Genomic DNA, 24436 nt, shown 5'->3' with positions numbered 1-24436 from the left:
TCAACAATAAATGTGTACTGTAGTCTTCTTCATGGAAAAATAAGACATCCCCTGAAAATAAGACCTAGGGCATATTTTGGCATTTCAAAAAATATAGGACAGTGCCTTATAATCGGGGAAACAGGGTAGGTGGGACTGTGATATTGTGGACAATATTTAGTGTGAGAGGGTGGATAATATTAAGTCCAGATCTCCCCCTGATTGTTAACAAATGATCTTCCTCCCTGGGTAAGGTCTTGGTGCAAATTGAATCTATTCTTAAAATGAACAAAAGATCTTCCTGTGTAGGGGCTTCGTGCTAATTGAATCTATTCCCCTTTTTTAAATAACAATAAGGGCTTCAGTTGTAATATCTTGCTGGTAATTAATGGTCTGTAGACAGTGTCTCCAGACTTTAAAAGTCTCAGTCTTTTGTCCCAGGTGTCAAAAACCTCAGATAAGCCCACGTAGTCACAGCCCCTCAGATAGCCCCCATCCTGCTATCATTGGATGGTCCTATTAGTCCCACCTCTGTTGTTGGGATAGAAAAAGCAATGTAAGTCTAGCAGACACAGCTTTCACTATACCATCTGGATGACAAGGACAATGGCACTGACACGTTAAGTCACTGCAGGGAGCCCAGTGACTCTCGCTAATAACGTGGACTTTACACCGCAACCTGGACCAAGGCAAACCGACTCTACCTAAGTTTTCCATTTTATTTTATGCTGTTGCTATAGTTCTGTTATTGTTCTTTGATTAGGTCTATATTTTTCTATACATTTTTTATGCACTTTTGTTTGTATGTTTTTACTTATAAAACCCTATAAAAAGTAAGCTACGTCTCTGAATGCTCTAACTAGAAGTAGTGTAACTTGCAAACCTGAAACACTACTATAACATTGTGATTTCTGAGACATCCCTGTCTAGAGTTGGCAGCAGGTGACACATGCGGTTGTCAGGGGTAACGGTGCGTACTTCCGTCGAAGCATGTGGTCGCAGTCTACCTGTAATGGTGTGCTTGGCAAGGGTTACCAGGAGTGGCTAACCTTGCCCTGTGACAAACCCCTCTTCAGCCTGCTGGTGCGTGGACTGTTGCTGAGCGTGCTGGAAAGTCTTTTAAAGGGCTGTAGTATCTAGGTTGGTGGGGTGTGATAGTTGGTTACTTAGTGATTGTGATTGGTTTTCCATGAGAAGTTCATAGAGGTCTTTTAAAGTTTTGAGTGTTGAAGTTTTTACATAAGTCAGGTTGATATGGTATAGGGTTGGAGTTTGGTTTGTCAAACATTATTTTCAAAGTTAGGTCTTCTTCATTTGATATAGATGAAGATTTTCAATGTGGACCCTGACAATTACCTATTCTTGACATATCAAGTTAAAAATACTATATTGTATCAATATGAACTACAATTATGACAATATTGTACCTTACTAATTTCTTTATATATACTACTGTACCTTAATAGTATATATATATTACTGTACCTTCATTGTAACTCTATTGTAATTTTCGTTTTTACTGTAATAGATTATGTACTTCAAAAAAATATTTTTTTCACATTGTGTTCAATTCATGTCATTAATCTTCAGTATATATGAATATTACCCTAGTCTACCATTCCCCTCATTTAACTAGAGGTTCAGGAAACCCTTGCCTCCAGTCTCTCTAGGATCCCAGTTGCTGACAGCGGGGACTTGCGGGCGACAGGACTCCACCACTTTGGTGGCGTTTCTGGTCTTGTAGCACAGGAGCATACTCGCTCCAGTGCATTAGACTATTCTCCCCCGTATGATCCGCCATCTCATATTGCTAGGCGGTTCACCTACCAGATCATGAGAAGTACCTGTGGCTGCACTCTTGGATTCAAACCTTCACAGATACTCCTGCTCCTTGGATTATTGATCCCTTTGCAAATACCAGGTATTCTATTCCTACTAGGATCAAAACTCCTTATACTGGTTCAAGTACCGTTTCTAAGGATTCAATAACCCTATCCCTACCAGGAATTGGGAATCTCTGAAGATAATACCCTCTCTGCAACTACTATCGTATACTCCTTATACCTGGTTTCTCTTTTCATTTCTTTTTATTAACAAGCTTTACGTGCCTGCATATGACCACATACACTTTCAAAATGTACCTACCTTCCCCCATCCCCCTTATCTATCAAATTATAAGCGGGCATTTCGCCTATAACCTCATTTTCTACAATCAACCACCCTAATGTTTTACCCTAGAACCCTTACCCTACAAGCAGCTATACACAACTAGGTTCTAGAACCAAACAGATTTTGTTATATTTGCATTTATTGATGTATGATCAATGTACAATTATTACATATTTATCTTCTACTGTATGTATGTTTGTATTTATTTTTTGTATATCTTTCTCAAACATACTCTTATATGTTCCATAGCTTAATAGAGACCACTGAGTTTTAACTCCCCTGAAGAAGCCCTCGAGGCGAAACGCATCGGAAAAATCTTTGCGACCATTTCGGTTAAACCAACTTTATTTAGACAGAAATTGTCTAGTAATCGGATACACCCCAGTCGAGTGCCTTAACAACTAGACTTGTTGGATACTCACATGCATTTATTGGAGAATTATGTAAAGGTGTTTATGTAAAACTGTTTTATGAAAACTTGTGTGTAACAATACATAATCTGTCATTTACACCACAACCTTGGAGCACAAACCTCTTTCTTTCGTCCCTCTCTATTTATAATCATAATTATACAAATAGAGGTAGCTCCATAAATTATCATTGGGGGGCATTTTCAACCATCATCTCTTTCCTAACCCCTAAAAATATTTTGCTATTAGAATTAGAATGTTTTCAATTCTGGAAGAAATCTATTTGAGGTTTGCTAGATCACCCAGGTTCTTTCATTATAGTCTATCCACTCCAGTCTTGGAGAGATTTCATAAATCAGGCCTAGTATGTTTAAACAGGATGTAGTATCGCAGAGTGAAACTACGAAATATATAGTGATATAGGAGAAGTTGGGAGAGTCTGCCTGCAGCTGTGATTGGGAAAAAGCATCTTCCTTCCTGGGGAGCCCAAGAAAAAACAGTGATACATTCCAGTTGGCTTTGTAGCTAAACCCTTTCTTAAGGATTGATGCTTCCATCTCATGCTCCCATGTCAGTCTGATTTCCACTCTATAGATGTAGCAGATTGGAAAGTTAAGATGTGAACTGTAGGAATTATTCTCCATGGATCACCCTAAAGATCTCTGTACAGTTAAGTGTAACATCGGAAGTGATCATGCTGGAATAATTCTGTATTTTTCAATGTTCTTTTTCAGTAAAATCTTTGAGTTTTCAGAAACTGTGTTTTCTGGTAGAAGAAGAATTTTGAGGGTATCCTAAAAATGTATAAGAGAGAGGACAAAGCTTGTTTAAGGCTGTTGAAAATAGAATTGTTTTGTGTTAGGATTGTTACAGATCTCACAGATTATAAGAAGCTCATAACTAAACAAGCCTGTTAACATCAGAACAAGGTTGTCTCACATTAAATACATTCTTTATGCCAATGATACAGTTAGTAAATCCTTACATAGCCTGATATAGGGATTACTTTTTCAAGTTGCTGGTGTGGTGTTTGGCTAATCCCTTGTCAATAATTAAAAACAAAGAAATAATAATAAATAGGGGTTCTACAAACTTCTTAAAATAATTTTATTGGCAAACGCTCATTTGACAATTCAGACAACTCTGCAGTAGCACAAAGTAAAATAGTTGTACTTAATTTAAAAACCAACCAAATAAGTTTGATGATCGAGATAGTAAACTAACCAGAAAGGAACACCTGCATAAGCTATCCTAGGCATTGGTGGTGTAGGCAGATCCAAAGGATACTTGTTCCACTTGGTGCATTTATTTATCCCCTACAAAATCTAAACTCAGTCTTGAAAAGAACATACAGGATATGTGATAGACAGAATCTGGATACAATATCACAGCCACTGCTTTTGTGGATTTAATGTTCTTAAAATTTTTTGCCATGTTTACTTAAACTTACACACAGTTTACTATTTTCCTAAACAAGTGATTCATGGTCAAGAAACAAGAATTGCATCAAAGAAAGTACATGTGAACAAAGGGTAATCTACTGTGGTGTATTTTTGGTAAAATTTAAAAGCATATGCATATGTAGGAAGGAGTCATGAAAATGATTTGTTGACTCCTTGACTCCTATGTGTTCATAGGAAATGGGTCTACTCATCTTTCCCTGCTATAACGAAGTTTTTAGTATTGTATGGAGAGAAGAACATATAATAAGTAAACAAAGTAGGAAGATTCTGGGGTACAGCTGCACGTATTGTAGGTAACAGAATGCATTTTTTTTTACATGTATAACTATCTCTGATTGGAATATAACCAAACAATGTATCATGGAAGTTACTAGATTTAACATACTGTGAAATTAATGGGAGATAACATGACCTTGGAACATAGTCAGGTAAGATAACTATATGGATAATAAGTAGTTAGGAAACAGGTATTTTATTTTATGCTTTGCTAGACTGGTATTGCAACTATGAGCTTTTTTAACCCTCTTTTTTTGTAAGGGATATAATACACAGTAAATCCCTGTAATGCATGCACATTTCCCCAATGCATTGTATATTTTTACTAACAACTCCCCTCTACATTATAGAAGACATTAAAATATGCAATTTACAGACTATAAATTAAAGGCATGTCTTTAAAGTTTTTCAACAAGCTATGATTTAAATGTCAAACCAACCTTTTATTAAGAATCTTTGGTAATATCTTGTTGGTGCTCTGTTCAATTGAGTCTCTTGAAAACATAGTACCTTTGATGGAAAAAGAAAGGATTATTCCATCTATTTTTTCTACTGTAGAACATAACAAAGATATAGGACAAACCTACACTATATATGAATTTAAAGGTATTTTGAGTAAGTGCACTGGAAAGGTCCATTGTAGTATCACCAGCTTTCCTATGTTTTATATGCAATTATGTTCTGACTTTCCAATGATAAATGTTTTTAATGTGATGTCAGCATGTTGACATGGAACAAGAATGTACAATTAAAAAAAAGTATAAGAGGCATAATCAGATGTGTGATACAATCTACGCATTTCTTGCAGATGCGATCTATATTGAATAGAGTGGCAGATGTTTATAATCTAAAACAGAGAAGCAGTTTAGTGACAATGCTGCTTCTCCATATATACTGACCAACAAATGAGTGTAGTCAGGAAGAATGTTACTTGTAGGGTCATCAAGTGAAAATAAATAGAAAACAATGTTTGTAGCTACCACATCTAGCGGTGTTTGGGGGGGGGGGGGGGGGGGGGGGGGGGGGGGTAGATTCATTTTAGATTTATATTTTTGTCTCTGACAAAAAGTAAACACAGTTTTCACTTTTGGGGACAAAGGAAGAGAGTAAAATTGGTGGAACATAAATTTGCCTTGATAGATACTCATCCGCCCGTGTGTCAGCCACTGCAAAATCTTGCCCCTATTTTCTCTTTTGGTGTCTAATTCAACTAAGTCAGATATGAGGGTCCCGCTCCTCAACAGGAACACAAATCAAATTAGTACATGCCATAGGTTGTAACTGTTCCCCACTGGAGAAAAACAATTTGGCTGGGGGTATACTAGCATTTAAGTAAATTAAGGTAATAAAATCCTTGTTTGTAGTTTATTACACATACATGCTCCACTGGTTCAAGGTAAGGATGAGTGAATTCACTTGGGTTTGGTTCACAAACATTTTTGGTATTTTGCTTCAGTTCAGTTCACAAATTTTGCAGCAAATCCCATTGAGGTTTCATATTGTGGGAACATCTTGTTATTTAGTTTTGGTCATTTGTAGGGCTAGTAAGCAAATTCTTGTCAAACAAAAGACACGAAAAGCAAGGCAACTATGCTGAAAAAATAAAAACAATAGCTTATAAATGTCACCTCTTCCTTACAGCTTCAACGCACACTGACAAAATGGATTCACCAATCCTAAGAATATGCCATAAACCAATGGAAGTACAAAACCCAAACCTAGTCCCTAGTTAGAGGGGCCACACAAAATTATTCTTGATGATTCTCGTCTTACTGCAGGTCTACTAGGTCTAGTTGCTTCTGTCTGCCTGTAAATAGAGTAGAATTTGCCTAATTAATAATACAAAGTATAAATAATATTGCTGGGTTGACTTGATACCTTTTATTACGAATGTAAGATACATAGTCTTCAGGAAAAGCTGCACTCATCATTGTTGTATGGAGTGTTGCCCTGAAACAGCAAAGTACATGCAGATTATTTCTCATAAAATAGATGCTTAATGGACCATTCCTGGAAAATTTGACACACATTCAACTCTATAGTCATATTTATCATTCTGTAGCTGCTCCTTGCTCAGCTTTAAAGTGGAACTAAACCCGCTATACACATATGTCTCCATTCCATCACATCATCTTTTTCTGTATCTTCCTGGAGAACATGTGCAGCTCAGCTCGGACAGATACCAGGAGCGCACAGGCAGTGATCAGGCTGGTAGGACGGATTATTGCAGAAGGGACGTTGTCTGTTCTGTTCCTTTATACAATAATGACCTGCCTGATCAGGAGTTTTCGTTTCACTTTTTTGAGCTTCCTAATGTCTAATCACAACAAGGGGAGCATTAATATTGGCCATAATAAACATAGAGTACTAGAGAAATTACCATGTCAATACGGTACATATGCTGGTAATGATAACTAATCAGGCTTTATAATTTTTATATTTATATTTTATATTTAATTTTAATGATTCAACATCATTATGTTATTTTGTTGCAGTAATAATACTGTGCATCCTACGAAATATCACAATTGGAACCAGTGCATGGGGATCTAAAAGTAATAAATCTCACATCCACCAAATATTCCCTTGTGAATAAAAAATTCCTGCCATATAAAACAGATGGATATTTAGGATTCTTCACTAGAGAAAGTTACTGAATGTCAGATTCGCTAATTTAAGAAAAGACCCCAAAAATTGTAACAAAACAGGTAAAATAGCATTTTTGAACACTTACCAGTTCAGAACTCTTGGGATTGACAGGACCTACATGAACAAAAACAAAATATTTTAAATAACAATAATGTTAAAAAATTTACTATGTGCACCTTAAGGTAGGGCCTCATTCTGAGTGCTGGGGGCTTTATGCCAAAAACTGTGTTAGCCAATCTACATGTACTGAAAGCTAATGTAATAATGTAAAGGTAACCCACAAAGTGGGGTGTTGGAATAGGCTAGTTTTGACATCCCCTCCCAAAATCTAAAAGTCTAATCAAAGTCTCCTCACTGCTGCTCCTGGCTGTTGATTTTGGCCTGTAATAGATCAGTAAGAACAGTTGGAGATGGAGATACCACTTTTAAACAATCACTGTTAAATCAAACCATTACTAAAGAGGAACACAGGGAAGCTTGCTATTGCTAGTTTTAATACATTTACTACTCTATAATACTACTTTAGTTTGGCTGCCTACCTATCCGTAAGCTGGACTAATGTGAAAACTAATAGACAGATAGTTACAAACAGTTAGTGACCGCATGAAAAGTGTTCTCCTAAAACACTTTATAAGCATGCTTATAAGCATGCTTTAAAAGTTCTTCAACCAGTTATGACTTAAACATCAAACCAACCTTGTATAAGGAATCTTGGTTAATATTTTCTTGCTCTGTTGAATTCAATTTTTGAACAGCATAGTGCCTTTTGATACAAAAAGAAAAGTTGATTCAAAGATTAGTCATTTGATTGGTTGCGCCAAGATTATAGTGTTAGAAACTAGCCCCTTTTTTCTTATAAAATATCACTCATTTAACTTCTACAGTAGCTCTTGTCTATAACAGCTGTCGCCAACCGGTGGAGAAAACTTTGGTGGTTCGCGGCCACCAGTGCTGTCAGAAGGAGGACTGCGCTGAGGGGGGGCACAATGGCCAGAGATGCAGATCATGTCCCCCATACTGATTACAGGCTCAGGGTGCACGGGCGGGTTGTTTCTCTGAACACAACCCACCAACTCCCCCATCGCAGACACGCGGCTTTGAGTGACCCATGGCTCCCCGCGCATGCACAGTCAGGATTTCGTGAATTTAGTGGTCCATTGGTATGAAAAGGTTGGCGTCCACTGGTCTATGAGACAACACAATATGGAACAACAAATAAAACAACACAGCACCCCAACACTTGACATGTTTCACCTTCTACAGTGCATTAAATAAGACTAAAAGTTTAAAAGAAAATTAAAGATTTATTAAACAATTGTGAACAAATTGCTGAACAAATGCACTGAAAGGCCTAATGAAACATTCAAAAATTTAATATGTTGTAAAACACATGGAAAGTATGTTCCAGTGTTTGGAAGTTAGAAGATAACATATAATTGATAATAAGATTTTAGATGACAACATGTATAGAAAAGTTTAATATATTTGCATTGCAGCTAATTCTTCTGCCAGTAAAAGAGAGGATAAAAGACCTCATCTAAAGTCACCCACAATAAATCTGGAACAAATTGTTTTTTCAGGCAAAATAATTTTTGGTATGTAATTTAGTCAAGTTACATACATTCTGTTGTCATGTTCTGGGTGTGGAGTCCCTCTGTCATAGTTTGTCTGTACAAGATACCATCTAAAAATATAGGAAATAAACAGTTAGCTAATAAAAAAGTACAGACAATAGGAGGTAGACAACAAGCAATGATCAAGAAAAACCTCATATTTTATATCTTTGAAATATTGTATCCCATGGTACCCTGTCATTTTGGTCTGCTGCAGTTTCATCTATTCTAAAAGGCTTCCCAAAACAACTTGCCGACAGACCAGCATTGCAGTACACTAGTACAGAGTGCATGCTATTGCAATATTATGCATGATGGTGTATTGGAAAAAAAGGCTATATATGTTTTTTTTTTTTTTTTTTTTAGTCGGCTGCCTAATGCACAGCACACTGCACAACGATTAGTAACATGTATGCACTATTGAGGCTGAGCAGATTTAAACCTGGAGATAAATCAGCCTTCTAACAATGTATATCACATGCAAAGCTTTCACATAAAGAGCAAAAAAACAAGCCATGTCATTCCAGCCATGGCACTCCCAGTTGTCTGTACAGGCACATACACATAACTGTTATTAATGGGTTCCAGTTTAAATTCTCTCTATACATTTGTGTTACAGATAATCTTTACCTGTGTTAAGGGCACCCAAATTTGAGACGAACAAGTGGGAAACGTTGTGTAAAAAACATGAAAATATTTAGACTAAAAAGTTAAAATGCCAACCCTTAGCAATTGATGCTATTGAGAGTATTTTCAGAATCCTCTATAGATTCTCATTACCAGTCCTAAAGACAATGGAACTATGGGATGCCCTTGTTTCTCAACTGCTCTCCAACCTCTAGAAACTGCTGAATTCTGTAGTGGCTTTTCTGGTTTAAAGACACAGCTTAGGGTAGGGGATGTAGGCATCCAACAATCCAGGAAGCGTTCAATTGCTGAAGTGACTGACAGAGACTTCAGAACTTTGGAAATAGTTTTTGTAAGAGACCGCCACAGTCTCTTTATTAATAGGATTTATTAATACATTATCAATTTAGTAAAACGCATAGTGTGTCATAAAACAATCATTTTCAAATGTGTTTTATGAGCAAAAAAACTTACCTTCCATCAGTGACATTTAAATGCAAAATATCAGCCAGCCCATCTCTGTTTCTAGTAATAGCAGCACCCTCTCCTGGCTTTGTTCCGGCTATGGTAAGGTATATTTCAGTAGTGATTTTTGTGCTTGATAGCTGTTCAACTGCCGAGTCAAAATCTAGTGCACTATTTAGAGTCTGTTGAATAAAAAGCATATAAACATAGGAACATCTGGCTTGAGGTAAGCCCCAAAGCTTTCATTCTACAGATAGTTTTAGGTTTTTGAGGACAATTTAGGACTAGTCTGTAGTTATTTACTTTATGGCCTTCTTGGTGGCCAGCACTCTCACCTTTCACTTGGGTCCTAGGTTTGAATCTCAGCCAGGACGCTATTTGCATTGTGTTTATGGGTCTGATTTATTAAAGCTCTCCAAGGCTTGAGAGGATACACTTTCATCAGTGAAGCTGGGTGATCCAGCAAACCTGGAATGGATTTCTTCAAAGTGCATTTGCTATGTGCTAGGAAATGTCTTAAAACCTGGATCAGATCCATTCCAGGTTTTCAATATCACCCAGCTTCATCGATGAAAGCGTATCTTCTCCAACCCTGAAGAGCTTAATAAATCAGGCCCACTATGTTCTACTTCAGTTTTCTGGCACTACTTTTACCTCCCACATGCCAAAAACATACTGCTAAGTTAAATGGTAATATTTTACACATGCACGTCATTTCTACCGCCAAGTTCATTCATAATAAATCACACAAAGCTTACATTTCTGATGAGCCAGGAGACAGGATATCGGTGAATGAAAAGAGAAAGTGCGTTTTTCCACAGGAACTGGTTATCCTCTGTAAATAACAGTAACATTTAACAATTTGAATGATAACATTTTTTACCATATCATATTACAAAATTGTAAAGTAGTGGGTGCCGCTGATACCCAACACTTTCAGTTCAGAAGCCATGTCCCACACTGTATGGTATGGTTCCACCTGCGTGTCACTATGTGCTACATGTCACTGATGTTTACTAATAACATTAGTTATTAGTTAAATGCTTAATCAGGTTCCAAAATGTTTTAGCCATGAATAGAATGTTAGAATGTTTGGTATTTTTTCTCCTATACCCAACTAAAGCCAAAACTGAACAAGACACATTCTCAAAGTACTGTTGTTGAATAGTGTGAAAGTATTAGTTTTAGAAATGGACTTTTCATATTCAGGTCTTGAGGTCTTACAATTTCTCATCATCTACTCTGTGAAATACAAGTCCAACCTCCTCATATAGACACACACTGTTAACTTAACCTCCCTGGCGGTATGAGTATGAAGTATTTTTAAATGTAAAAGTGGTACATGTAAAAATACTTAGTATTTTAAATTTCCTGGCTGGTCCCACTTGCCAGCCCAATGGTCCCACCCTCCAGCCACACACTCGCGAGCAGATGCCCAGCCAGCATCTGCTTCTCCTGGCCTCGTGTCCCCAAGGTTACACAGATGCCCGGCCGACATCTCCAGGGAAAGAAGATGTCAGGGATCGCTGAAGGATGGTGCAGGCACTGGAGGATGCCACTGGAATGTGGGAACCAGGTAGAACTTTTAAACTCTGTGGAAAATCCACCCCGTGTATGGCTCGGGGTTATTATTATTATTATTATTAATAAACAGGATTTGTATTGCGCCAACATATTACGCAGCCCTGTACATTAAATAAGGGTTGCAAATGACAGACTTATACAGACAGTGATACAGGAGGAGAGGACCCTGCCCCGAAGAGCTTACGATCTAGTAGGTGAGGGAATTTACACACAATAGGAGGGGGATATGTAGTGGTGGGAAGTAGTGATGGTTTCAAAAGACAGAAGTTTGAAAAAATGGGTTTTGAGTGCTCTTTTAAATGAGCAGAAAGTAGGAGCAAGCTGAATAGGACGAGGAAGACCATTCCAGAGAGTTGGGGCAGCTCTGGAGAAGTCTTGTATCCGTGCGTGTGATGAGGTTATGAGTGAGGAAGTCATTAGTAGGTCATTGGAGGAGCGGAGAGAGGCTGGGGGAATACTTTTTTACTGGGTCAGAAATGTAAGTAGGACAATAACTGTGTAGGGATTTGAAGGCAAAGCACAGCCTTGAATTTGATTCTGGTGAAATGGAAGCCAATGGAGAGAACTACAAAGAGATGTAGCGGAAGAGGAGCGGAGGGAAGGATGGATGAGTCTGGCTGCAGCATTCATAATAGTTTGTAGAGGAGAGAGTCAGGTTAGTGGAATACCAGAGAGGAGGATGTTACAGTAGTCCAGACGAGAGATGATAAGAGCATGTACAAGGAGTTTGATGGTCTCAGGGGACAGGTAGGGGCAGATTTTGGAGATGTTGCGTAGGTGTAAGTGACAGGATCTGGAAATGTTCTGAATATGGGGGGTAAATGAGACAGCAGAGTCAGACTTAGCTCTGATGAGGTCATTGCCTAGTTTAGTAAGGGCTGTTTCAGTGGAATAGGCAGCTCGAAAGCCAGACTGGAGAGGGTCAAGGAGAGAGTTGGTTGGAAGCTTGAAAGGAAATGACAGCAGAAAAGTAATTTTGCTTGGTGACAGCGAGTTCAGTGTTAAAGCTTTGTAGCTTGGCTTTCTAGTTCATGAAGTCAGCGCTGAGGCCAGATTTCCTCCACTTGCGCTCAGCTGCATGAACAGTCTTTTGTAGCTGTTTGGTGTGATTGTTGTGCCAGGGTCGGGGGTTGGCAGGGCGGGGGTAGCAGAAGGTAGCAGGGGCAACATTATTTAAAGCCAAGGAAAGAGAGTGGTTTAACATGGTGGCAGCTTGATTGAGTTGATTTTGGAGAGGGAGGGGGTTAGGGACACAAGGCAGTTTGAGAAAGAGTTGTGGTCAAGGTTACGGATATCTCTCTGCCATTGACCAGGTCTGGCATGTGGCAAGGGAGGGCAAGGGTTCGATAGGTTGAAGGTGATAAGGTTATGATCAGAAAGGGGAAATGGTGAGTTGTCAAGGCCAATAAAACAGGTCTGTCCACAAAACATGTAAAGGCCATTGTCCTTGATTACACACCAATTAAATTATTACCCCTAGCCCACTGGGTTACAATAGTTAACGATATCATGAGAATCGAGGAAATTAGGGCGTTTGACAACAATCACACACACAAATTTATGGCCCACAGGGCATTTTGGGGACACTACAGTACCTCTACCACTTTGAAAAATCACCTAAGCACCCCCTCGTGCTAAGTTAAGTAATCATGATTGTTACACTCTTGCATGGTTCTGAAGCCCTTCCCCCCCACCCCTTCTTTCGCAACTCCACTCCTTCGGTTCTCCCCAGCCCCCATCCGATCTCTCATTACGCCATTTTTAGCAATTGTTTGTGTGTCACACCCTTCCCCCTCCCTCTTTTTATTTACATGAACTTTTGATATTTTCTATTTTCATTATCTTTAGTTTTTCATATGTCCAGTTAATGTTGCAAGGAATGACTACCCCATAAGATGTATTAACACTAATGAGTTGTAATTATATTTTGAATTGGTACATCAGCTATCTATTGTAATGTTGATCACCTTACTAAAACTTTGTGTATATAGTTTGCACTCTACCTGTTATCATTACTTAATAAAAACACATTGACACATAAGTTATTATCCCCAGTGTGGTGGGTTGATCATCATCTACTACTGCCATTGATATGAATTTCTAACATAATCTGGGTGAACATATTTTTCAATATGTGTATGTATGTATAAAAATAAGCCAGCATATTAGCAGCTTTAGCAAAATAATTGAAAAACATGTTTTATATATAGAAAGTGTATGTACATACAAACAAATAGAAAATGTACCTCTAGCATTTGCAGATATAGTAAATTTGTGGGGACTTTGCCCAGTGTAAAGACCAACAAATCCTAGAAAGGTTGTTCCTGTGTACACAATCTGAAATATAAAGCAGAAAATACAAATGACCATTCCTAACATTACTAATGAAAAAATAATATTTTTATTGGTAACTGTATGCTAACAATATTTATCTCTGTTATACCTGGAATACTCCCAGATCTTTTTTGTCATGACGGTCAGTTTGCACTCCTATACAGTTATATGTATAATTCCAATATTTTGACCAAGCCTTTAATTCACACAACATATGCCATAATACCTACTAACTACTAACGTTGGCAGAATGTCAGGCTCAAAGGTTACATATGCTACATACCTGGTTATGTTTTGTTTAGTTAATAGTTTGAAAGCTGTACCTGCCCATTCCTATAAAAATCCACATCCAGCACAGCTTTTCTTAGGTCTACGTGAAAGTACAAATCCATGTTTCTTCCATGATAAATATATCCTTCCTTAGTTTCAACTATTATGCTTGTACAGGCCCTAAACATGTTGGAAAACATTTTGTTAGAATTCTAATATGGTAAAATTAAACAGTGCTTCACAAAAGGTACTAACACATTACAATATGTTTTCTTCTGGTCAGATGATAATATCTATCATTTTCACTCTGACAGTAGGTCATTATAATGTGATTTCATTAGGTTTAAGAGTACTGTAATTGTCCCTGCATTGGTGGAAGGGAATGCATAGTGCCAGCCTCAAGGGAATTATAGTGTGTTTTCCACTAAGCGCTGGAAACATTTCCAGAAAACATGCTCCTTGTACTGTAACACAATTAAGCAGCTTAGTTGGTATCAACTAAGTATCAGCTTGGCTGATACCAAGTTTAATTCAGGTTATGCTGGCATTAAAAAAATACAATTAGCGATGCATCAGTTATTTGATATATGTATTTTTTTTTTCTTCTTTAGGTTAACTTGTCCATAAAAAGCTCTGTATAGGTACACTTGTTTGATTGCAAATCAATTTCTACATGAGACAGATCTTGCAAAGTGCTAGCAACAATACTTAAATGTATTTAATAAAAATAATTATTAGAATTGTAATACTTTTTTTGTACACACGTTAAAAGTATATTTTGATTACTGTTATCAGTATGACAGAAACGCACATTTTGATTTAGGAACATAATAAAAAAAAAAGATTAATTCTTTTATAACAAATGTGAAAACTTAGAGAAGAACTTACATGACAGTTTCATAGAAAATGTTTATGAGGGTTAATTCAGACGTTTTTAAGCCTAATGTTTTGGCTATACCACGGATTTCTCCGACATAGGGTTCCTTAGCAATAAAATCCAAGAAAAAATCTGCCATAATAGAATACATAGACCTGGACCAATCGTCTTTTATGAGGCTAGAAAAAAGAATAATTTTAAAAAACACAATTGCATTTCATATTCTTTACCCAAGTTCTTTAATTCTCTTTTACTTCTACAAAAAGTAGGCCAAAAGTGTTTTTTTGTGTTTGGTCTTTACATTTGTTTATTTTTTTTTTTTAAACAAAGCTGCTTGCTAAAGTGTAAACAAATTTATTACATAAAATACACAATACCTTTACTTTCAAGTAAACCTCTCAGTGTCCTAATGGTACTGAGCAGACACCGAATGATGCAAGCATGTAGCATTTAATCTTTTACCTAACTATAATACCAAACATGTTCCCACACTTTCTAGTAGAGTCAAGCACTAACTTGCTCCTTTCGGTCTTCTACATATGGTTATTGGTTTGTAAGGCTGCCCATCAAAGTGAGGGCCAATAGGAGACTGTGCAAGGTGGGGCAGTACTCAACACTACCTGCAAGATTTAAAAAATCACATCTTTACTGTAGTTCAGGAACTGAATTCAAATTCAAATAGATAGAGAAGAGTTGGTGTTCATTCACTTTAGTCATTTGTTTTTCACATTAACATGCTTATTTTTACCTATTTTTGTAAAATTTTTAAATATAGCAATAAAAAATAGAGGGAACTCAAGGGCCCAGTGCAATAATTTTGCCTTTCTGTTAACAGCTGTGAACCAAAGATATCAATCACAGAAGGTGTGCTTTGGTTTTAGTAAGCTGACTGACCCATACTCTAGTATTGTGACAAGATAAAGTAAAGCACACTCACCACAAAGCATTGAAAAACAAGAAGCAGTGCTTCCATATGTAAGGAAAAATTATAGGTGCTTCCATATAAAATGATCATTTATATTGATAGAAATATGTGTAATTAGTTTCTTTTTACTCTAAAGTTCTTTTACCTCTAAAGTTTTGAAGGCATTTTACAAAGACCATGGAATTGGGCACTAAGTTTGTCCCATACATGCAAATTTAAGGTATTTTTTTAAAGTATTTAAGGTTTTTTTTTTTTTTTTACTTTAAGTGCTTCACATGCATCTGAGAGACAGAGGACCCATACCATGAACTCAAACAAATGTTTGTCGGTCCCATATGAAAATAAGATACTAAAAACAGTTGTTCACATATGGACAGCATTGAAGATATTATATAAATAAATACAAAGCCATTGTGTACCTTTGTACTGTACTTAAGGCGTTATATAAATCAATTACCAAACATAAATATATGTAATTACAAAAACCTACAAATTATTGTTAATATGACATTCAATAATAATAATAATATTAATAAACATATGTAATAAGGTTGGGTGATATTAATAAAAACTACCTCAATAATTCATTTAAAAAGTATTGTAGTTCAGTAAAATTATACTGCTGTATAACTGGTTTCCATCGTTCCTCAGGAGGCAGGTCCAAGCTAACATTAAATCGAGGGGCTGTGTAGTCCAATGTTTCCGATATGTAGGCAAAAGAACTGGACCCCAGGACCAGTAACATCCATAACCACACCATGTCAGACACAGGAGAAGTGAGTTTTGCAGAGATGCATTCAGTACTGGAAAAGGTTTGACTATTTACATTGCACATAGTAGTGTAGGAGGTCGCTGTTTACATGACCAGAGTCCAGTTATGAAATGCTGACAATTTGGATTCTGCTGACATAAATGGAGTAAGACTAATATTTTGTCATAAGAGCCAACATAATGAATGATTTAAACTGAGATTATGCCATTTCTGACCTGGTTCTATAAAATACAGCATGGCTGGCTGTTTTTTTACCACAGAACTTACAAAAAAACATCCAACAGGTTTTCTTTCCATGAAATAGACTGACAGAATTAGAGTTGAAATATAGGTCAACCATGAATTTGGAATAGGTTTGAATATCCAACTGGATGCCTGCATCACATGATATACATCCCACGGAAAACCTTTATAAAGCAGATGCTTGTTCATACCATCATTTCAGTGTGAGAACTTCTACCGTTCATTCAGTGGAGAAATGCACTGGAATGGTATGCCACCAATACTAATGTTCCCTTTACAACTGTAAGTTGTGTTAGGAGTGGGTAGGTGATTAGAGATCTGTGTGGAGACTGGGTGCTGTACTCAACTACAAGCTCATTCCCTAATTTTGCACATTAACTACATATATAAATTGGGCCATTGTCTGGCCATTGTTGGGCATTGTTTCACGTCACCACTGGCAAATTTTCCCATAAAATTGAAGTACACCTGTGTACGTATATATATTGCTCCATTGAAACAGTTTGTACATTTTTAACCAAGGAATTTTATTGCTGGTTTGGGTGACATCTTCTTAAAAGCAATTTCTGACAATCTCACCAAAACAATACGTACATGTGCTTAAAAAAAAGATCCAGTAACACAATTTGTATATGATTAGTATAAATTAGCATGTTGCATTTTATACCCGATTTGTAATATGTTCGAAACTGCATTTTTGTCACTGCCAGGGCTGGATTTATACTTTTCCCCCCTACGCCAGGAGCTTGTGTGCCCTCTGCCAGCATAAAATATATAAAAACTGAAGCTGTCAAACAGTGTTGACCTGTCAAATATTGCTACCTGCTCACCATTTCTGTACAAACTACAAGTATAATTTAACAGTGCAACACATCCTGTCAATAATAGGCAGCCAATAACCTTCTTTTAACTGCATTAACTCTGCTATGGCTAGTTCCATAAAATTACCGCCCCTCATAAAAATGGCACCCTAGGCATGGCCTAGGTTGGCCTTGTGTGAAGTCCAGCCTTGGTCATTGCTAAATACCCTACACCCAAAAACAAATTGATTAAAAAGAAGTGGCAAAAGGAGTGGAGGCTAGGCCAGTGATGTTTTATCCTTTGCAAAATCCAGCCATTATCGATTGTACATGGTCCTGATGGGCTGGCAGTTTGAGCCACATGAATGTGTTCATGTTACTCTGCTTCCAGAATAATTGTTAATTTCGTCATTCTCTTGCATCCATCTCATTTCAGCAAAAAGACACCAAAATGTCTGACTATGAAGAAGTACCTTATGCAAAGCCTTTCCTGCTGGCAGCTAGGATTTATTGGTTGCAGCTCCACCATCTATAGCAGATAAGCAGAAGGACAGAGAAATAGCTTTACCACTAACAAGTGGCATGATCTAACAGAGAGGTTGCAGGTGGTGTTTGACTATGTTGATCAATAAGTACTGACCAACATATTGGTGCTGGGATTCCAGGCAAACCCAGTGCCGACTAACCAAATCCTAGTGTTACTGACATTGGGATCTGGCACCTGATGCAGCAGATGCACTAAGACTGAGTTCCTGCTAAACAAGGAATGTTATTGGCTGATAAAACCTGTTATTTGACCCTAATGTTCCTATCTATTCCATTTCAACCCTTAAACCTTCCTACTGCATATCTGTGTGCAGAAGATCCCAGCACAACGGTAAAAGACACGGAATTGGGACCGCCTAAATTATTTAATCGTGCTTGACCAGGGTGACCTATTGTCACTCCTTACTCCTCTTGACTGGGCAACAGTCTATTTGATTGTCAACAGTGGGATATTAAATCTGGACATTTTCTTAATTTTTTATTTTATAGTGGATGAGTTGATGTTGCATAATATATGTGCTCCAAATAACCCCATGTAATTATTCTTCCAAGAGGTAGCCTCTTTGACTGATACACATATGAACACATATTGAAGTTTTGTGTATGTAGTGATTCCTAAATATTACATTACTACAAAACATATATTGAAACACAATTTGGGGCCTAAATATGTTGGCAATGAAAGGGACCCAAAAATGCTTGGCCACAACACAAAAAAGATCTCTGGGATAAAGTTTACCATATACACTGCATTCAAGTCTTTATTATCTAGTCACTTTTGTAGCAATTTGCAGGTCCTACATATATTGGCTTATTTTAATAATTAATTATTACATTAAATTAATAAATTATTTATGGTCTTATTAACCAGTGCATTACATTTTTTTGGAAGTGGAGCAAATGTGACGGAGCATTTACTAAGTGTATGATCATCTGATCATCTGTACAACAAAAAACTTTTTTCTCAATCCACAATCTACCATTTGGTGCAAAATTCTTTATTGTGACAAAACAGTGATTTTCATTTTTAAACCAAAAATATTAGCATGAAATTAAAAAGATAATTGATTATAATGAGGCAGTAAAGACACCTTGCATTTTGCTTTGTTATTAATTTTTCCTGGACTTTATGGCAAATTACCAGTGGTTAGGTAACAGACTAGAGCAGTGGTCGCCAACCTTTTCGGTCCCGCGGACCACTATAATCACCGGCTCCCGACCACGCATGTGCGGGGAGCCTCGTGTCACTTAAAGCGGGAGTAACCTCCCCCAGAGCCACAAACCCCCAGGATTTTCTTGTGCACCATCAGTGGTCCACAGACCACCAGTTTGCAACCGCTGAACTAGGAGAAACTGAAGGGACTACAGTAGTAGGGACAAAGAGTTGCTGATATTGTGGTAAATTTTGTCTCTGGTGTGGACTGGCCTATTAGTATGAATGGGAATTTCAAACATGGGCATTTAATCACTCAGGTTGAACAGGGAAGCGGTCCATGTAGACTAAGTGTTCTGTGGTATACCAACATAGCATAGAATGTTGTTTTCTCCTCTTGGTGACTTTTTAAACGATTCATGAAATGTGAGCCTAAAAGTATTATTAGCACCTTTTGGTATGCCGCTCACCTATGAACATTATTTATATAAAATTATATAAATAATACAATAATTTTAATAGTAAAGCTGACAACCCTACATGTACATGTCACTCAAAACCCATCTTTTCAAACTTCTCTACCCGTCTTCTTCTGTCTTTTAATATCCTCACTACTTACCCACCATTCCATATCCCCTTTCATATTGTGTGATACCTCCCCCCACCTCTTAGATTGTAAGGCCTCCTCCTCTTGTGCCATTGCCTGTATCGGTCTGTCATTTGCAACCTTATATACTTTACAGCACTGTGTAATATGTTGTCACTATCTAAATACTGTTTATTATAAATAATATTAATATAATAATAATAATAATAATGGAATGTCTGGAACAGCATAGTTTGTTTGTATCAAGAAGGTACATGGACTAACACACATGTAAAATATACCTTTACCATTCCCATTAATAATGAATGAATGATCTTAGTCCATTGTAATGATCTTAGTCCATTGTAAAAAGTCAGTTCTGTATATAAAGTTTAAAATGTAAACCATGTTAAAGTAATTACATAATAGGTTGTTAGACCTTGTTGCACTATTTAGTCCCAGCAATGTAAATGGTATGATAGCAATTCTAAGACACACACCTATCAGTTGTATAACTTAATTTAAAGAATGAAAGAAAAACAATTGACCTTTCTAGAACACACCACTCTCAAACAACAATAAATCCTAACTAAACTTTTGTGCTTTGAACCAATTAAATACTTTAGACAGGCTAGTTATGCATTGTAGTATGTTGACTAAATCTGGAATGATATTTGACCCAGAAAACCTAATTAAACAAATTCCTATCCTACCTTGTTAACCTCAACTAACCAAAATTAACTGCTTTCTCTTCCTTCTCTTTTTACCTAGTTACTTTTGACAAAATGTATGTAAAAAATGTATATCATTGTTCTCTTTTCCTTTTTGCAGCTTTGAACTTGTGGTCTCAGACTACATCTGACATCCTCAGATGAGCTACACTGGAAAAAAGTCTAGGAATTATTTTTTTAGGGGAAAAAACAGGCAAAGTGACTAGTTCACTTTAAGGGTTCAAGGATTCACCCTACAGCTGCCTATACCTACCTATTTTTGTCTCCCTTACTTCCACTCTTTGCTGATATCTTACATCTCTCAAAGCACCTGTGGAAATTGCTTTTCACATCACAAGACACTTGAAAAGTAAGAAAAGTAAACATAAAGCATATTTTTCTACAGAATGTGAATTATTGAGCAGCAAGCATAAATAACATTTAGTAGAGTTGTCTTTTAAGTCCTTAATTCCTAAAACTCCTCACATCAATCCATTTTACTAATAGTACTAAATTTAAAAAAATTTCTTTTCTTTTTAAAATTGACCTTTTAAGATGGGGAACCAATGAAATTCATTGCAGGTCTTCAGGAAATGCCTTCTGTAATTACTATATCTATAGCTTAAAGTATACAGTGTTCCCTCGCCACTTCGCGGTTCATGTTTTGCGGCTTCAGTGCTTCGCGGGTTTTTCCAAAATATTCATCAAAAAATAAAAATGAAAAAATACAATCATGTCGGCAGCCACATTGCGGAAAGGAGCCTTGTTTCATGTTGATGCGCGAGAGAGAAGGATCCCTGCATGTCAAACAAAGAGATGAGTTGACTCAGAGTACATACCACGGGCTCTCATAAAGGCGCGTGATTGGTTTCCGGTGCGACATCCACCAATGAGAGTACGAGTGGATTTATCCCTGTGAGTTGATTGTCTGCGCATCATCGCAGCCTCACCTAGCATCTTCTCTTGTTGTATCTCGCCAGTCTTGTCCATGATGTTGACTGTCTCGCATACTGTATTTTATTTTAGGGAAATCCTACTTTGCGGTTTTTCAGCTTTCGCGGAAGGTTCTGGTCCCCATTAACCGCGAAAAACGAGGGATCACTGTATTAGTGTGGTGATCAGTTGGAGGAATGTCTCATATATTACTGGCCAGTGCGAAGAATGCCACCCTTACAGGTAAACAAAAAGATCCCTGGTGTCCGTTAAATTGGCCTGACAAGTACAAACTGCTCATTGCTCAAGGAACTCCTAGAAACATTTGGGAGAACTCTATGGTTCAACGGAACCCCAGCACAATGACAGCGAACGTATATAACTCACTTAAACATCCTGTTGTTCGTACCTATCTTATTTTATATGCCAATTATTAGCCATTTACAGATTACAACGTTCTGTTTGAGTGGCCAAAGAAAGGAGGTGCATCTGTGAATGAGAGCCTTTCCCCTGCTCTCACTATTATACTCCAGAAGCATAGCACAGCTGCACTGTAAACTGGGGATAGCCTATGTCTCTTTCTTCATATGCACAGTAATGAGGAAATTGTGGGGGCAGCGCTACAGGTAAATATTTATTTCAGCAGTAGGAAAAAACATGTTTTAAAAATGGTCAAAAGAGTTGTCTTTTCATTAATGCACTACTGTATTTTGTGACAATATACTGGTAAAAAAATTGGTTCCATCTTTCACAACAAAATCACATCATGTACTGGAAAAAAGTTGGGCAGAAAATCAATTGATTTATTGACTTTGTTTAGAGGTCAAGAGCGATATTTATTTTGCAGGTAAGGGAGGACACAGCTTACATGTCGAGTCCAAACTACATCTGAAATCAGGGGTACAAAGGTGACGGAAATAATAAAAGACTTACACAAACTGTGTAGTATTAAATGTGAATGTGGCTCAGCTAAGGCCAAAATAATTAGAATACTTTTTAAGTTTTAGTCCTCACTATAAAGTTTTATTAGAACATGAAAAAAGAATGCAACAATGTAGTATTATACTAAAAAATAGTATCTAGGAGTCATCCGTATGTTGAATGTCCATAACTCGGGGCCTACCTGTACTTTGACAATTGTCATGCAGGGCAAAACAATAGGTTCCTTTTATTCCTAGTCCCGATCAGTACATACTCAACTTTTCTTTGTTCCCTGCCCAATCAGCCCATTGAAGTGAAAAAAAAAAACTTTCTGTTACTCCTGAGCATGCTGGAGCATGCTGCTCCAATGCAAGTTATTTTTGTTCCCACTATTCTCCATATTCAGATATTATATTTTCCACTTTGTTCTGGGTTTTTCATCCTAAAGGACCTCTCTTTTTCAATTCCCTCATATATATCTTGCCTTTATCATTGGATGATCCAAATCTGTATCATGTGTTGACTAGTGTTGGGTTAGCACAATTTATTTAATATCAGTTATGTCTCACCAACAATAATGCTTTACCAGTATATACTGGTATATGTATACCATATATGAGGTCATCCTAAAGGAATGCAGCATATCCTGTAAGGTTTAAGGATGATTATGGGTCAGTACTGGTCAAACACCAGTCATTGCCCCTGATTCATCAAGCAAAATCGGATTATCGGTCGCGCATTCGTATTAGTGATCCGGAATCGTGCGCGATCGCGCTATTCAACAACCGGAAAAGCTCGCGCACGGAGCCGCGCTTATCCGACAGCTTTTTACTGGCGATCATCGCGCGTATTATCGCGCTTCCAGCGATCGCGGATTTCAATGATGAATCAGGGGCATTGTCTTAGTTCCTTCCTGAGTAGTTAAAAACACAGAGCCATACCAAATGAACTAGTCTTGACCAGAGCTTGCTGGATTCAATATGTCTCTTTGATCATCTGCCAAGTTATTGATTTCCAGCAGAATCTTTGGGTGAATTCAGTTTTCTTCTGCAGCTAAGTATCTTTTGTTACCGCTTATTAATTGTTATTACAGTATTGCATTATTTTGTCTATCTATCTACTTGATGGAGAGTCTCAGGATCAATTTGTGTTTACTTGGGATGAAAGAGACAACATGCCACAATTGGATTTTTACAAGGTTACCCACACAGCTCAATGATTTGTCATGGATTGGTTGCTAAAGATAAAGGAATCACCCATTTTGAATCAACAGTTAGCGGGACTGGTGACTGCACCTGTTGAACTGGAAGCACCTGTGATCATGACTGATGGGAAACTTTGCAAAAAGGCTTCGGATTGGGAGCATTGGACAGCTGATTAATAAATCATTGTGTGATACACTGATGGTTGAGCTATGGACAAATTTGGACTACTACTGCTTTTCAACCGTCCACAGAGACAATGTTTTATCAGACTGAGAGGGAGGGTTTAGCTGATATGCTGACATACATGCAGTGGACATGAAGATTGAAGATACTGCAAGTTCATCAAGACGTAATGAAAGTTATAATGGCCTGCTCAAACAAAAAAAAAAGAGCTGACCCCCACAAATACATTGATAGATTGGGTTTGGGTTGTGTAACAGGCCTCATTTTTGTTAAATCAGTGGGTGGTGGGGGGTAGTACACCATTCCTTCACATGTTAGGTTAGGGACAACAAAGTATTTTCTGAACTAGTTTTTTATTGTTAAATAGTAAACTCAGTTACAGGACAAGATAGACATTTTTGGGGGTCCATTGTGGGAGAAAAACTGTGAGGTTGTATAAACTGGACTACTGTATTCAATCAGGCATACATAAAAAGATGATGTGACTATGACCCATTGCCTGACTGATATGACAGTGACTTGACCCACGACAGTTTTCAATAATGTTATGATTATTTGCATGGATATGGATAAAATCCAGTATAGCAGATAGAGGAAGGGAAAGTAAGAAGAAAGATGAAGTATTTGCTAGTAAAAGCTAATACTAATGTAAAACTCAGAGATGTTGATGTTAACCCTGTTTATTTTCCTTCCCATTAAGCTACGTACACACTTCCAATTATTATCGTCGGAAAACGAACGAC

General features: G+C 37.3%; 1 protein-coding gene across 1 annotated transcript; it reads right to left on the bottom strand.

Moving 5' to 3' along the window:
- Positions 1-2475: 2475 nt before the first annotated feature.
- Positions 2476-16453, bottom strand: LOC140326675 (N-acylethanolamine-hydrolyzing acid amidase-like). Its single transcript, XM_072405494.1, has 12 exons — positions 16217-16453; positions 14728-14895; positions 13893-14019; positions 13482-13572; positions 10410-10486; positions 9661-9833; positions 8568-8630; positions 7643-7709; positions 7032-7060; positions 6176-6247; positions 4738-4807; positions 2476-3352 (listed from the first exon to the last, which is right to left on the bottom strand). The coding sequence occupies exons 1-11, from the start codon at positions 16399-16401 to the stop codon at positions 4780-4782; spliced, it is 1080 nt and encodes a 359-aa protein (XP_072261595.1). The 5' UTR covers positions 16402-16453; the 3' UTR covers positions 2476-3352; positions 4738-4779.
- Between the last annotated feature and the right edge of the window lie 7983 nt (positions 16454-24436).

This window comes from Pyxicephalus adspersus, chromosome 3 (assembly GCF_032062135.1).
Source record: "Pyxicephalus adspersus chromosome 3, UCB_Pads_2.0, whole genome shotgun sequence".
NCBI lineage: Eukaryota > Metazoa > Chordata > Amphibia > Anura > Pyxicephalidae > Pyxicephalus > Pyxicephalus adspersus.
The sequence above is the reverse complement of the archived record's forward strand: the minus strand, read 5'-3'. Positions and strand labels throughout refer to the sequence as shown.